Here is a 17,030-nt window from a genome sequence, read left to right on the forward strand (position 1 = left end):
TGTTTCAATAATATGGAGTAACAGTGCGTAAAAAGACCTAAAACATCATGTAAAACCAAAATTGGAAAATTGTTAAAAAGTTTAAACTACTACCAACTATAACCATTATATATAAGATTTTTTTTTTTTTTTTTTTTTTGCTTTTTAGGGCTGCACCTGTGACATATAGAAGTTCCCAGGCTGGGGGAGAATCAGAGCTGCAGCTCCTGGCCTACACCACAGCTCACTGCAAGACAGGATACTTAACCTACTAAGCAAGGCCAGGGATCAAACCCGTGTCCTTATGGATACTAGTTGGGTTCGTTACCACTGAGCCACAATGGGAACGCCAAGAAAACTTTTAAAATGAAAATTTAGGAGTTCCCGTCGTGGTGCAGTGGTTAACGAATCCGACTAGGAACCATGAGGTTGCGGGTTCGGTCCCTGCCCTTGCTCAGTGGGTTAACGATCCGGCGTTGCCGTGAGCTGTGGTGTAGGTTGCAGACGCGGCTCGGATCCTGCGTTGCTGTGGCTCTGGCGTAGGCCGGTGGCTACAGCTCCGATTCAACCCCTAGCCTGGGAACCTCCATATGCCGCGGGAGCGGCCCAAGAAATAGCAACAAAAAGACAAAAAGACAAAAAAAGAAAAAAGAAAAAGATGTGCACAAGAGAAATTTCTTAAACATTTACATGTTTTCAAAAGCGAGGTTCATACAGTCATATAAGCATGCCCATTTTACCACACTCGTGTCAAATCTAGGTAACTAAGTAAATACAACCAAAACATGTGCCCAAAAGCTTTGCATGTCCTAATTTCTGAGATAATGAAATCTAATTTTAAAAAAACACAGCAAAACCCTTGAACAAGCCATCTTTATTCAATAAATAAATATATGCAAGGCAATTAGCATGATCATGTGTGAAGTAAGAGAAAGCAACTGATACTGAGAGCTTAAGAGGTCTCAGATGAAAAGACGACAAATATAAACCCTCACCTCTCTTTCCTGCAAAGGCCATGAGTAGCAATCTTTCTGCAAACTTTCTGATTTAATTCAGAACTAAATAGTGGAATTCCAAAGCACAGCTCGAGAGGAACCCAATCTGCTTCTGTTGTGGCAACTACAAGAGAATATATAGAGTTATTAATCATATATATCTATTTTTATATATTATGATTGACCAGGGAACCTCTTAATGGAGGTCCAGAGATTTTCAGATTCTCCCACCTCTGCTGACGTGACCAATGGGCTTGGCAGGGGAGAGGACTCAGAGGGGGTCAGTGAATCTCTGAGAAAGGAAAGAATGGTTTTGTTTGTTTGAGTATATATACATACTTCTGGGAAGAAAGTACACAGCTTTCATCAGATGCTCAAAGTAGTCTTTTACCAAAAAAAAAAAAAAAAAAAAAAAAAATTGCAAGCCATCTATAAGATGAGAGAATTAACATAGGTAAAACAAAACTTTTAAATTCTCAGGTCATATTTTCATATTTTAGTTATAATTCTAAATATATAAAAATGCTTCCCAGAAAATACATATGAAAAGGTCCACTATGGATAATAAGAAAAGACAAATGACATCCAAATGACTTAACAAAAAGTTAAACCTCAGAAATATTAGTCTAAGCTTACAAATAATTTTTAAAACCTTACCAGAGTTTTGCTTTGTGGCTGAATCTACAGCTGCTTCCTCAATGACCATTTCAAATGACTCCGTACTCCCATTTACATCTGAGCCAGAAGCCAAATCAGGTTCTCCTTATAATTAAAGGGCATACACAATATAAGGATTCTAACAGGTGGCATAAATTGTCAATAAGTCAGTCGTAACATAAAAGAAGCCTTCAGAACCAAAATGACAATGGAAAACGCTAACTACTCTTTAGCCTAAAGCAGTGGTTTTCAAATGGGGGGTGATTTTGTCCCCCAAGAAACATCTGGCAATGTTTGAAGACATGCCTTAGTTGCCATGAATGGAGATGGATGCTACTGATACCTAGGGATTCTCAACATTCTACAAGGAGCAGGTCAGCCCCCCAACAGCAAAAGGTTGTCCAGCTCAAAATGTAAATACACTGGGGTTGTAAAGCCTTGGCTAAAGAAACAAGGATTCGAAAGGCGGAAGACAAGATTTTCATTTAGATCATTACAAAACTGTTTCTCTCTCCATGGAAATACACAATCTGATTGCATCATTCCTTTTCAGAATAACTGACTTCCTACATCTTTTGACAAGAAAGATCATCCAAGACCTTCAAGACCTTACCTCCTTCTCTGCTCTCATCTATTACTGCCCAAGGTGACCTGCTCTGTTGTCTGAGTCCCTCTGCCTGAGAGGCTACTACCCTCCAGATAAACAACAATCATCTTTTGGGTAGCTAACACCTCATTTTTCAAAATTCAGTTCAACCTTTACCTTCTCTAAGAGGCCTTCTCCGACAACTCACTTGGGCTGAGATATGCCTTCTCTGTCCTATGTTAGCACTTCAAAAAGCAGACCCCTACCACGGTCTTTTAACACTACCCAGTAGGCTGATTCACCTGCTTGAATCTCCTTCTAGGGTTTTAACTCCTTAGGTTTTACTACTATAAATATCTCTAGCACCTAAGGAGCTATTTCATAAATGCTTGTGGAATCAATGAAATAAAACATGACAGCTGTAGCAGACATTTTTCGAAATGAATGCCTAACCCACAACCCTCTTCTCTCAAGATGCTCCCACGATACCTGGTAGTCAACTGCTGAAAGCAACCCAACTCCTCTGGCCAAAGGTAAACACAACAGCAGTGGATATCTAACTCAAAGGGAGACAATCAAATCCACTGGGTGGTTGGCAACAAATCATATTCTCTTAGGATTTCAATCTAAGAGGTTCAGTGAATGTAGTCAATCAATGATACACTTGAATTGAAAGATTCTCTAGAGTCATGGACCAGAAGTGGCACCATGGCAACCAAGGCCACGTACATACAAGACAAAATTATGCCAGAGAGGAAACAATCAGTAAGATTTAAAAATGAATTTTTAAATTAAAAAGAAAGAAAAACATTATGTGAGGAAAACTAGCTGCAGTCAATATGCAGAACAGGTTAGAGAGAGAAAGGAGGCAAGTGACATGAGGAAGGCTAAGCATGGTTGCAATAAAACATGTTTAAAGTATCAAACCTCAGACTAAAATGGCAGTTACAGAGAATTAAAGAAGAGAGAGGGGAAGAAATGGATGTGAGAGACATTTCTCCTTTTTTTAATTTTTATTTTTTTCCTTTTTTAGGGCGGCACCAAGGCATAAGGAAGTTCCCAGGCTAGGGTTCAAATTGGAGCTGCAGCTGCTAGCCTACGCCACAGTCACAGCAACAGGAGGGGATGTGAGCCGCATCCGTGACTACACCACAGCCCAGGGCAACGCCAGATCCTTAACCCACTAAGTGGGGCCAACGATCAAACCCTGGTTCTCATGGTTACTAGTTGGGTTCGTTACAGCTGAGCCAGAATGGGAACTCCTGTGAGAGACATTTCCAGACTAATTCACAGAACTTGGAGACTGACTGGAAAGAGTGGGAAAGAAGAAGGATGGGACAAAGATATGATTTTAAGGACTGCCTAACCGAGACAATGGTGCCTTGGACAGAAAAGGAAAGTTGAAAAACTGCTCATTTTAGTTTGAAAACAGTTTTACCAAGAGACTAAAATTTTGAAACCATCACCCCATAAAGGAACTTAAATTGGAGCCTATAAACATAAATATAACAGTAAAGGGCTAACACCTAATAACCGTTCTGTATTCCAACCCCAGGTCATCACTTTTAGTCACTTAGCGTTTCCTCCATTTGAATAACTGACATTTGTCCCAACAATGTCACAATATTTTCTCATATGTCAGTGACTTACTTACTCTCATAAATAAGTCTACATTCCCACAAAATTCTCCATGCTTTTTAAATATTAAGTTTGTGATATGCTCAATACCAATTATCTTAATTCAAACAACCCAACTATTGGCTAACCTCTCTCATCAGAAGCATCACTGAGTTTTCTGTTTGCAAGCTGGCTGGAAGCATTCAACATGGTGACATATCCACAAAAATGCTGCAAGTCCACTTTGCTCCTTAGTATTTGCAGTGCTTTATGGACACCCATATTGACACGAGTAAACTCTAAGAACAAAGAATTGACATTACATTATAAGTAGTTTTATAATAAAACACCAAAAATTAAATATACTTTCCTTTTATTAAGCAATTCTTAGAGCTACTTTTATACTTTCTCAAGACTGATTCCAATAAAGAAATATCTGTGAATATACAGGGATGCTATACACATATCTTTATAGCCTTCAGAAGGCAAAAGAACAAATTACTTGCTGCTAAGTAAGCAAATAGAGCCAGTCAGTGCCTCAAACACTCAGTGGACCTCTACCGGAAAATGCATTAAATACACATTTTATTTTTTAAAAAACTTAAGTAAAAGTATTAAAACTAAAACTAATAAGCTACTTGAAATTATATCCTTAATAAATTATTTAGATATTAGCTCAAGTTTCATAAATATGCAAACTTATAAAAGAGAAAGATGCTCTATACCCAAATATGAATACTTCTCTTCTTTAGAATTCACACAATAATCTGCCAAGGCAAGAGATTTATTAATCAGTTCTTGAGATTTTAAGATTTTTAAGATCCTGTTGTCACTATTCTGTATTTTCTGAGGAATAATCAGTTTTTCCACAGAATTTATAACGTATCAGAGGATTAGCTGCAGAGAAACGTCTAAATAAGAAAATTCTCTTCTCCAAATTTTGAACAGTTATTCACAAGAGAACACTTAATTTTAAATGTGAGGTTTTTGCAGCCTAGCCACGTGAAAAGGAAAAGATACTTATAAAAGTTTTCTTCCTTTTCATACTTTGGGGGAGGAGAGGACAATGGTGACTAACATTTTGGAAAAGAAGTTCTATGAATTACTGTAAGTTAAATTACTTGAACTATTCACTGCTCTCTAAAATTCCAAGCATTATGGCTCTAAGAACAAGAAAAATAGATTTCAGAATAGCAGTTCTGCATGGGGCAGGAAACACAAGTGGTATATAAATATATGTAGGTTTTAATCAGAGTATTTTTCTTTTGAATAGCTATACTTTCTTTTTAAAATTTAATTTTTTTGCTTTTTAGGGCTGCACCCACAGCCTATGGAAGTTCTCAGGTTAGGGGTCAAATTGGAGCTGCAGCTGCTGGCCTAAGCTACAGCCACAGCAACGCAGGATCCAAGCCGTGTCTGTGACCTACACAGCAACTGAGAGCAATGCCAGATCCTTAACCCACTGAACAAAGCCAGGGATCAAACCCAAATCCTCATGGATACTAGTCGGGTTAGTAATCCACTGAGCCACAACGGGAACTCCCTGAATATCTATACTTTCTTAATATTCAATGGAGGAAAGGTATTTTTATATTAAAGAAAATGAAGAAAGAATTTGTTTTACAGAAATTCTGAGTATCTTTCATCAAATTTATTTTAGCTCACATCTAATTCCAGAAAGAGAAAACATTAAATAGGGCTTTCCCCCCTTGGTTCTAACCAGCTTAGTTTAGCTCAAACTCTGCAATCCACTCAAGACCTTTCTAATAGCATATACAAAATTTAACAGCAGAAATAAATGCTGAAACAGGAAATACATGTAAGTTCTCTATAAACTGTAAATTAGTATACAAATGTTCATTAGAGTCCAAAAAAGTCCTTGAAAAAAATGGTATGTAACATTGGGGGGAAAAAAATCAATTTTCTAAACAAAATCTTCCCTTTGACTTGTCTTCTCCAACAACCTCCAAATAAAGAAACAATAAAAGGAAACTAAAAGGCTCAACATACCGAAAGCCTAGCCTTCCATCTAGGTAGATACCTACTTAGTCTCATCATCTCTAAGACAGACTGGTATTCATTCCTTCTAGTCCTAGGTCCTAAATGAATCTTATTCTATTAATTCTTGGCAGGAAAAGGCACATGGCAGAAAACTGCCTTTTGCCAATCCTCTTTAAAAGAATGGTTGTAAGACCCTAGAACTTAAAAATTTTAAGAATTCACTTCCTGCTGTGTTTCCACCAAATTGTTGACAAGATTAATCATAAAGAAGTCAAATGGATACAATTCAAAAGTGAGGTACCTCCTTGGAGTTCTGTCTCGTCAAATGGGAAAGGTATGTGGACAGTCTCTCCTATCCCATGCAGACCATGCCCCTAAACAGGAAGAAACACAAGTTGAAACGTACACACGAAACCTGTATTTTCAATGGGAGATACTCAAGTGATAAATAACACTGTGCCTCGTGATGGGATATTCCCCAGTCATAATGCATCGAAACGTCCTTGACACTTTTCTATTTTTCTCCAGCAAGCAAGGGCAATCTTAAGTCTATATTGACCTATTAAGGCAACGTGTCTCAGACTGAGTGTACAGGCCAACGTGTCTCAGACTGAGTGTACAGGCCAAGTGAAGCCTGATTGAGATCAGAGTGCCCTGGCACAAGGGTGAGCTGCAGTGCTAAGAGAGCAAAGTGGTGGAAAGATCCCCAAAGTCACCTGGCATGCCATGGACCAGAATGCAAAACTCAAAAACCTGCAATGAATGACACATTCAGAATTACTTGCTGCAACATTATAATTACACATAATCGGAAACAACCAAAATGCCTGTCGGTAGGGAGCTGGTTAAATAAATTAATGTTTATGTTTTCGATGCAGCTGCAAAAAAGAGGAAGCTCTCTACAAACTGGAATGGAAAGATCTCCAGTTGCTAAATGGAAACAGCATGGGGTATATCAGTGGGTAGTGGCTTGCATGTGCATAAAGAAATTCTAGAAGGACACAGCAGAAATTAAAGAGGCTGTCTGAGCTGGAGGAGAGTTAGGGGGTGGCCACTGGGTAGAGTGTTAGAAGGGTAGTGATACTTTTCTCTGAGCATCTTTTAATAGTGTTTTATATTTGAATCATGTGAATTTACTATTAATTCAAAAGTGAAATTTATAATAATCTATGAGTCTAACCACCCCACTCCCACGCTACACATAATAATTTAGTTTCGTCCATCACTTCTAATGTTCATTTGAATTCTGTTAAAGTATTTTGTATGTAATCCCTAAATTTGTTTTGGTTTTATAGTTGTGTAAGAATGACAAGCATGAGGAATTTAAGTTAATGTTTATTTAGAATGATTTTAAAAGAAAACTTGACATTGGGTATCTATAAACATTTTTTCCCTTTAAAAGAGACCTATATATCATTCAAATTCAAGACAGTGTGATATAAAAGAAAAAATAATTTCAGGGGAAAAGCACACTCATTTTACTTGGTTCATTTAACAACCTGAAAATACTTTTGACATCTTGTTTCTATTTCTATTCCATTGATAGATTCATGATTTTAAACCTACACAAGACAGTTACTATAAAAGTATGGTTTTAACAAAAGTCTTTGATTTTGTTATGTTTTAGGTTCTAGCCAGATGAATCTTTTTCTACGGTTTAGAAAGAAGCATTCTTTTTCAACAAAGACAAAACTCCTTCAACATACTTTAAAACTCTCACTCTCTTCCACTACCACTGCCACCGTAACTTTCTTAAGATTTTCCTATGTGCTAAACACAGATGTTTTAAGGCACTTTTATGAAGATCATCCGATCATCCATCTTAGTCATTCTTTTTTTTTTTTCTTTTTTGGTGGTGCCTACAGCATATGGAGGTTCCTGGACCAGGGTCAAACCCGTGCCACAGCAGTGAGCTGAGCTGCTACAGTGACAACGCTGGATCCTTAACCCACTGAGCCAAGCCTCACTCTTTTCAACAATCATATAAAGATTAGAACTTTTATTATCTCCAATTTGCACATGAAGTCGCTGAAATTCAAAGAAGTTATTTCACTTGCCTAATACTGCTAAGTAGTGGGACGGAGATGTGACCTCAGGCAGTCTGACCCATCCGTGCTGTCAAAGCCATTCTACCACGTCGTCTCCTCCACCCCGCCCCTCACGTGTGCCCCAGAGGGCTCGTGCATCCTCCCTCACGCTTCCCACTACCACCCACGTGCTGATGCTGACACTCAGGCCAATCGCTCCCGTACAACCTCCCTTATCAGGCCGAGCGCTGCAAGAATCATTCTTCCTCTTTCCACACCCTTCTCCGGACACCCGACCAATTCTATTTTTTATATTTGTAACAGTTCTTCCTTTCCATGCTCATCACCACTTCCCAGGCCAAGGCTGTCCTCATCTCTTATCTGGTCTCCAACACTGAATCCTAACTGGTCCTCTGGCTTAGGTGTCTTCTCCCCCGCCCCCCCAGCCATTCTCAACAGTCTCCGGGCTGATCTTCCAGACGGCAACTGATCGTGTCAATCCCCTGCTTAGCACTCTTTACTGGCTGCCATCAATCTAAAGGGTAAAGTCTAAGCACGCTAGCAGGACGGTGAAGGTACGCTGCCCTTCAGAGCCCAGCTACTTCTCCAGACTCACCTCTGACCATCACCCCGGCATTCAGCAGCTCAAAATCACCTAACAGTTTACAGGCCCCAGCACATGCGAGCACTTTGTCTTCCTATTCATTTATTCACTACTCATTAAGCAACTTCTCTGAGTCAGGCACTATTCCAAGGGCCAGGGAAATAGTTATGAAGAAAGAGGAAAAAAAAAACTCTATCCAGAGATTTATTCATGCTGAACCTTCTTCTGACTGGCCTCCCTGGCCTCTAAATCAGCCTTTTATACTTAGTGCAGGTCTCATTTTCTCTAAGGAGCTTTCCCTAAGCCTTTCCCCTTGCCCCAAGGCTGGATGAATACTTCTCTTTAATGCTTCCACACATAACTCTATTCAGCCCTCAGCAAAAAAACTGGAAGCGACTGCTTATGCAACTAAAGTTCCTTGAAGACAGGGACCATGTCTTGCTTGTATACACACATTAATTACCACAGAATAGGGCAAGTACAACTGTTAGTTGAATGAATTAATGAAATTTTTATGTACCAGAGGTGTGCCACATACTTCACGTATGCCTTCTCATTTCATGCTCTCAACAATCCTAAGGCTAAAAATGCTTACCCCAGCATTAGCTGTCACTATCGTCTCCTGTTGCAAACAGCTGATATTATCACTTTCATTTTACAGATGGGAAACTAAGTCTAGGAGAAATATCTTTAAAATGCTACACACTGCCCACTCTGGGCTGACTGCACATTGGGCACCAGGCAATGCTGATGCCAATCAGCGCCAGGATGAACAGCCTGAAATCAAAGCCCCCACAACAGGGTGTCAACAAATGGCTCCGCATGAATAAATATATATCACTATGTATCAAATAAAAATAAAACACATTACTTCACACCTGCTAGGGTGGTCGTAATAAAAGATCAGATAGTACCAAGTGCTGGAGGGACTATAAATGATACAGTTACTTTGGAAAACAGCCTAGCAGTTTCTTAAACAGTTAAGTTACCATATGACTCAGCATTTCCACTCCTAGGGATATACCCAAAAGAAATGACAGCACGTCCACACAAACACCTATACCTAAACAGTGGTCATTATTATTCATAACAGCCAAAAGTGGAAGCAATCCAAACGTCCATCAGCTGAAGAACAGAAAAACAAAATGCTGGACAGTCATACAAGGGAATATTACTTGAACAAAAAGGAATGCAGATTCCGTCGTGGCCAGTGGTTAACGAATCCGACTAGGACCATGAGGTGCGGTTCGGTCCTGCGCTTGCTCAGTGGTTAAGATCTGGCGTTGCGGAGCTGTGGTGTAGGTGCAGACGCGGCTCGATCCACGTTGCTGTGCTCTGGCGTAGGCCGTAGCTACAGCTCGATTCAACCCTGCTGGAACCTCATATGCCGGGAGGCCAAGAAATAGCACAACAACAACAAAAAAGACAAAAGACAAAAAAAAAAAAAAAAAAGGAATGCAGTACTCATGCTACATGATGAATCCTGTCAACAGGAAAGAAGCCAGTCACAAAAGACCACATACTATATATGATTCCACGTATCCGAAATGCCCAGAATAGGCATCCCAGGGAGACAGCAAGTAGATTATTTTAAGAGCTGTGCTGGGGGTGGGGGTGGGGGGCGCATGGACGGGGACAGTGGAATAGGGAAGTGAGAAATAAAGGAACCGCAAAATGTTATAAAATTGAGTGTGGTGATGACTGCATACATCTGTAACTACACTAACAATCACTGGGCTACACAATTTAATTGTCTGGTACGTGAAGTGCATCTCAATTTTAAAGATACTGTAAAAGAAAATAGGGTCACACAGGTAGCAAAAGATGAGGCTGGACTCAAACTGGGTCTAATTTCAATGCCCATGTTGTTTCCACCATTTCCCCAAACTACTAAACAAAGGCCACAACTGAAATCCAGAGCTCTGACTCCTTACATCTCAGCTTGACAAATGTCAAATTACTGACAAATTAGTGATTGTGGCTCAGCAGAAAGCTAGACAAACTGTGATCTTTAAAATAAAAAATCCGAAGCTGATTGTTTCGAATAAGGAAACCGTACCTGAATCAGAACGGCCGAATGTGTTAAAGCATCATTCAACATTGTGAGCACATTCGATGTAGGAACCACCCCAGGATCATGACCCCACGACGTTATTAGTAATCGATCGTAACCCTATGGGAAAGAAGTGAATAATACACAGCATGGCATTTAGACATTTTTTAAAAATTAAGAAAATTACCTATAATACTGCTCACCAATTTCTATTTCCTCAAAAATTAAAACTAAAAGCTTTTTTAAAAAACCCACAAAAAACCTCAGAAACATACCTGGAATATGTCTGGCAGTTTTCGAAGTCTTGTACCTTTGGACAGTAAAAGAGAAGGTGGTCCCTGCCTGGTGATGTGGTAAATGTACAGCTTAAACCAGACAGAACTGACTTCTGGGATTGCTGGTCCAATATGCTGAAGTCATAAAACAGGCAAGATACAGCTGTAAATACTTACTTCACAAGCAATCGATTATATTCTCATAGCTAAGAGTATAATATTAACTGTTTACTGCTAATATCCTTATGAAGATACATTTTAAATGATCCATTCAGTTTCAAATATATACTGGAATCGAGAAAGCAGGTCTTATCACTGCAATTAAGAGAGAGGACTCTGGAGGAGTGGGCCAAGGTTTAAATTTTGGTTTCATCCCTTCAACCTAAGGTTACTTAAACTCTCTTGTGCCTGGTTTTGCTCATTTGTAACACGGCAACCAAATATGGGGGTGGGGGAGTGGAACGCACACAAAAAATTGTTTTAAAAAAATCAGTAAATGCAAATCTACAACCGCTCCCATTGGACAGAGGACAAAATTGGGGTAAAGGGAGGGTGTGCTTACTGAGCAGCTAGACCAGCACAGGCAACCAAATCATCCTTGTACAAGAATCCCCTCCCTTCTTTTTTTTTTTTTTTTTTTTGTCTTTTGTTGTTGTTGCTATTTCTTGGGCCGCTCCCGCGGCATATGGAGGTTCCCAGGCTAGGGGTTGAATTGGAGCTGTAGCCACCGGCCTACGCCAGAGCCACAGCAACGCGGGATCCGAGCCGCGTCTGCAACCTACACCACAGCTCACGCAACGCCGGATCGTTAACCCACTGAGCAAGGGCAGGGACCGAACCCGCAACCTCATGGTTCCTAGTCGGATTCGTTAACCACTGCACCACGATGGGAACTCCCCCTCCCTTCTTTTACACCAATAAACCTACCACATCTAGGAAACCTGGCACAATGTAGCACTGCAGAACAGCGGCATAATCCCCACTCTCTGAAAACAGTACACGGCACAATGGCCTTGCTAAGATTAGATATAAATACAACTGATTTATTTTGAAAAAGTAAAAGAGCAGAAGTCATTTTCACACTTTTATTTTATTTTATTTATTTATTTATTTTGTCTTTTTGCCTTTTCTAGGGCCTCTCCTGCAGCACATGGAGGTTCCTAGGCGGAATTTAATTGGAGCTGCAGCCTACACCAGGGCCACAGCAATGCCAGATCCGAGCTGTGTCTGTGGCCTACACCACAGCTCACAGCAACGCTGGATCCTTAACCCACTGAGCAAGGCCAGGGATCGAACCCGCAACCTCATGGTTCCTAGTCAGATTCGTTAACCACTGAGCCACGATGGGAACTCCATTTTCACACTTTTAAAGATAATTAAACTTCTACTTTTCAAGCCTCATCTTTTCTTTTCCGCTTACTTAGCATCACAGCTTCACTTTCAAAATATTTCATTTTTCCTAATTATATTTATCTTATCCCTCAAAGCCATCCAAGTTTCCGTCTTAGAGCACCCAAAAGCATTCTCTTAAAATCCTGCATTCGAGAATAAAATTTTAACTAGTGTGTCATTAGTCACTAGATAATACACATATAAAATGTACCAATTACACCTCACAAACTGAACATAATAACATCTTACAACAGCAAAAAATACAAAACTGCTTTCTGAGTCAGTGATTTTAATATCTACTATCTGCAAACTGAAAATTAACACAGCAAGACTGTTAAACCTCTCCTTCAAGTCGCCATGAGAAAGGATGAAGTGACAGCAGAGTGAGCCTCCCAGTGGGTCTTTACCTGAGGTGTGCAGCTGCTGACAGGCCGGATTTCGTTGGTAAGAGGAGCCATGGAAACAAGCAGGGTGTAATTTTTGTTTAGAACTCTGCTGCAAGTTGCAGGGTCCAAACCCAGAAGGCTTTCACAGCGCAAGAGATCCAGAGGAAAACCTGAATTATGATCGACACACACAGAATAAAAGACTGACAATGTGAAACCAAAATGTCTAAGACTAAGTACTGATAACTGCCTTGAGATTTAAATTTTTTTAATACGGGAGAATCTACCAAACAGTGCCTTGTTTCCTAGGAGAGTACTAAGACTCTTTTAAATTTAAAGCTAAAAGTCTTTATTCTTCGGTCTGGAAAGATAACTGTCTATTGGTGTTTCTTCAGGCTAACCTTTTACTTTAAAAATATGTTTGCTTTGCCTTATTTAGCTTCCTCTCTGCCCCCGCCATAACACGGCAGTGGCATCTTATGAAAGCCTAAGTGCCACAGGAAAGCTGTATCCTTCCCTCCCCCAACTGCCAATCTCTACAGAAACTTCTCAGCCAACTGCTGAATTGACCAGAGGGGCGAGAATTGCTCATTTAGAAACACGTGCCCTAGACTGTGGTCCATAAAGATGAACTCACTGAGCATGCAATTTTAAGTAAGTGTTCCCATTCTTTTTTATATATATTTATATATAAATATTTTGTCTTTTTGCCTTTCCTAGGGCCGCTCCCTCGGCATAGGGAGGTTCCCAGGCTAGGGGTCTAATCCGAGCTGTAGCCACCGGCCTACGCCAGAGCCACAGCAACGGGATCCGAGCCACATGGTGATCTACACCACGGCTCACGGCAATGCTGGATCCTTAACCCACTGAGCAAGGCCAGGGATCGAACCCGCAACCTCATGGCTCCTAGTCGGATTCGTTAACCACTGAGGCACGACGGGAATTCCAGTGTTCCATTCTTAAACCTTCTGGAATAGACCCATCCTAATGCTCTCTAAAAAGAGATACTTGAAACTTTAGAAGATCGAGGTAGCCCTCTAAGCAAAAGTGAATCTAAAGAAAATACACGAACTGCTGAAAGGACATGAGCACAACTGGCACCAAGATCTTGGTCTTTAAGACCATTCATGAGTAAAAGAAACCAGCTTCCCAGCGGAAAAGGCTGATTCCAGGGTTGGAGCAGAAATATAAGGTAAGATAGTTTTGCCAGAAAATAAACATTAACTCCCCCCGACCAAAAAAATTTTTCTTTGAGAAAGACGAGAGGCAAAGGACAAGGAAAAAAGAAATCTATTGGCAAAATCTGAGACAACTGTAGCAAAAAAATAATTCAGACAATAATGACTGATTATAAACCACTGAAAAAACAGGAATTGATAAATCTATACTGCAAATATAAGAGAAGGCTTGGTCCCAAACGTTCAAAAAGGAAGAAGTTCTAAAGTTGGAAAAAAATGATCAATTTGCAACCATCACAGTAAAGAAAGGTTCAGCAAGGAATCAACAGTGGACGCCAAATCTAGGAGGAAACACTGATATAAGAAGTAGGATATCTGATGGTCTCCCCACAGACTGCTTATTAGTTGCGAGGGGACAAACACTTAACCACACAGTAGAGAAATCAAAACACATTGACTGGGTGAGCAAAATTAACATCACAAGAAGAGAAGCTTAACCAAAGTCTGCTTAACAAGGATTCTGGTCTGTCAGTGTCCGGCCTTTCACAGATAAACAAGAGGAGCATCTCTGATCTTAACTAAGTTACATCCTCATGGATACTAGTCGGTTTGTTAGTTAACCACTGAGCCACGACGGGAACTCCTACACAAAATGTTTTAAATAAGCAATGGCTGAATAAGTAAGCACGACCTGTTTAATTTCTTAGAAAGAAGTTCCACAGGATCATGTCTTCAAAATCAAGTATACTTTATCATACCGTAATTGGGCTGGTCTGGCTGTGCAGTTTGTGCAACTAGATCTTTATTATGACGCAGAAACAATATTGTGTTTCTCAGAGTAAGTGCATGATCAAAATATCTCTGTGCTTCTCCTTCACCGGTGCTCTGCACCTAAACCAAGAGAAAATACATTTTACAACAAATACCACTCTATGCCATTCATTCAAGTACCCAGCCACACAGTAGAGATATTAAGACTAATTTAAATCAAAACAAATATTAACCTCAATCTTGGCTGAGCTTCCATTTGAGGATGACAGAAATTACCCAACAAGTAAAACTAACAACTTCAGCAAAACCAAGTAATGCTTAATTGTACCATAATATGTTCTATGTTCCATATATGATTCAAATAGAGTGTGTAAAAAACTCTAAGATCTATATATTCTGCTTCATTCAGAAAAGTACTCCAATGTATGGTCACCAATTATACCGCTATCTTATCACCCTGTTCACAACTGTGTATCACTGGTTGTACGGACAACGGAGTATGTGATTCAACAAGCTGTTCACCAGTGCTGAGCACACAGCTTAAAATCACTCGACAAGGATTCACTGAGTCCCTATTATGCGCTATGATCTCTACAGGACGAAAGGAAAAGAGCAGACAAAACCCCTGCCTTCACTGTGTTTACATTTTAACGCATGCTCTTCTGATACAGGTCAGTCACCTACTCAACATTTAAACACACATATATCCCAGAAACAACACAGAAAAGTGAAGGACAGGCCTACAGGGGGAAAAAACTAAATTAGATTTGCATTAAATTAGTAAGATCGACTGATTAAGTTTAATCAAGATGAAGCTTCTCAAAAAATAGTAAAGACACTATTTTTAAAAACTAAACTTCGGACTAAAAGGCTTTCCCAAGAGTGACTATGTGGTTAAAAAAAAGAGAGAGAGAGATTAAAAAGTAAAAATGATCTTCCAATTTACTATATTTAACAAAAGACTCGTTGAGGTGAGAAAAATAAAAATCAGTAAATATGCTGGATATAAAAAGATAATACACAATAAGAAATAGGGTTATGAGGTATTAAAAATATTGAGGAAATAATGAAAACATAAAGATAAACGTTGAGCAGACTACTTAATAACAAGATTATCTCAGGCACTAAAAATGTAAAAATCCTATGGATTAGGAGACTGGGAAAAATGTTATAATCTTTTTATTTACTTATTTTTGAGATACAAAGGAATTACAAAATCATACAAAATTCTCTAAACATACAGAGTTCATCACTAAATAATTCACTGAATTACAAAAGGTACAAAATTATTAGTCAAGGAATAGATTAGGCACACAAACTGCATAAAGAAGCACAGAAGACAGAATAAAATACCCAGGGAATGAACAACACCAAAAAGGGCAATTAAGATTTAGAGCTAAGGAAATCTAGGGCTGTACTCATGGGGAAAAAAGATGGTTAAGAACAAATATGGCCCATGTCTTCAAGGTGCTACAAGGGATAGTGAGAAGGGACATAAATATGATACCCAGGGAGAGTGTTCCATGTTTAAGTGGAACAAACACTTAAAATTGCTTAAGAGTAGATCTTTGAGTGTCATATTGAAAAAAAAATTTAAATGTAATTTTAGAAACGTGCAATTTAAAAAATTACATATAGACTGAAGGTTTCTGTACCCCATTTCTTTATTACATCAAAATATGCTAAGCATGCAGATGAGGTAGACAAATCACTTTTTTAAAATCACACAATTCATTCATCCACTCAATATGTTTAAGTCTAAATGATGGCCCCAGTATTACAGTGGGAATGAGGTAGGAACGCGCAAGAATATACCAACAATCTACACAATCAGTGACAGACGTTTTATCAAGCAAGGAAAAGTTCCAGATGCCCTGACATCCCACTATAAGCTACCTAGATTTACCTTTTCTAGTTCTATAAGAAAGCTGTCCAGAGACTCATCTGAGAGTTTGCCGACTTCAAACATTGTGACTGCATGGCTTTTCAAGTTCTGCAATAAAGAAATAAAAACAAAACTAAAATGTACCTTACGTAATCCTATTATTAATAAGCTCTAGTTTTCCCTTTGAATGCTAAGCATAATATCTTATGTTTATAACATGCTTTCCAACATATTTAAAACATAAGGGTGAGCGAGGTGAGGAGCTGAGTTTTCTTATTAGCAAAGTAGCCTTCACTAAAAAGTTACTACACTCCTCTACGGAATATAAAACCAAGTGGTTGCATTTTCAGGAATAAATCATCTGGTACTTAAAAAAGATATAAAAGCACTGAATTATGTTGTATCTAACCTTTATTTAAACATTTTCATAGTTAAACAAGAATTTAACTTACTGGTGAAAGATTTCCCATCATTAAAAAGGCAGTAAGAGTTGAGTCAAAAAGGAATGCGATACGCTTTGTATATCCTGTAGACAAGCTCAAACTGCTTAAACTGGCTGTGTCAGCTGAAAAAAAATATCCTAATTTAAAATCAAGTACATGAAAACTGTTCTGTGCTTGTCAT

General features: G+C 39.1%; 1 protein-coding gene across 1 annotated transcript in view; it reads right to left on the minus strand.

The window, feature by feature from the left end:
- Positions 1-17,030, minus strand: part of FAM91A1 (family with sequence similarity 91 member A1) — a 41,541-nt gene that overhangs the window by 5,632 nt on the left and 18,879 nt on the right. The window contains exons 13-22 of the mRNA XM_003354982.5: positions 16,859-16,971; positions 16,428-16,514; positions 14,509-14,641; positions 12,594-12,742; positions 10,795-10,929; positions 10,526-10,639; positions 6,137-6,209; positions 3,984-4,133; positions 1,632-1,736; positions 975-1,098 (exon numbers count right to left, since the gene is read on the minus strand). Of these exons, the coding sequence (XP_003355030.1) occupies positions 975-1,098; positions 1,632-1,736; positions 3,984-4,133; positions 6,137-6,209; positions 10,526-10,639; positions 10,795-10,929; positions 12,594-12,742; positions 14,509-14,641; positions 16,428-16,514; positions 16,859-16,971 (1,183 nt within the window). The remainder of the gene's footprint in view (positions 1-974; positions 1,099-1,631; positions 1,737-3,983; positions 4,134-6,136; positions 6,210-10,525; positions 10,640-10,794; positions 10,930-12,593; positions 12,743-14,508; positions 14,642-16,427; positions 16,515-16,858; positions 16,972-17,030) is intronic.

This window comes from Sus scrofa, chromosome 4 (genome assembly GCF_000003025.6).
Source record: "Sus scrofa isolate TJ Tabasco breed Duroc chromosome 4, Sscrofa11.1, whole genome shotgun sequence".
In the NCBI taxonomy this organism is placed as follows: domain Eukaryota; kingdom Metazoa; phylum Chordata; class Mammalia; order Artiodactyla; family Suidae; genus Sus; species Sus scrofa.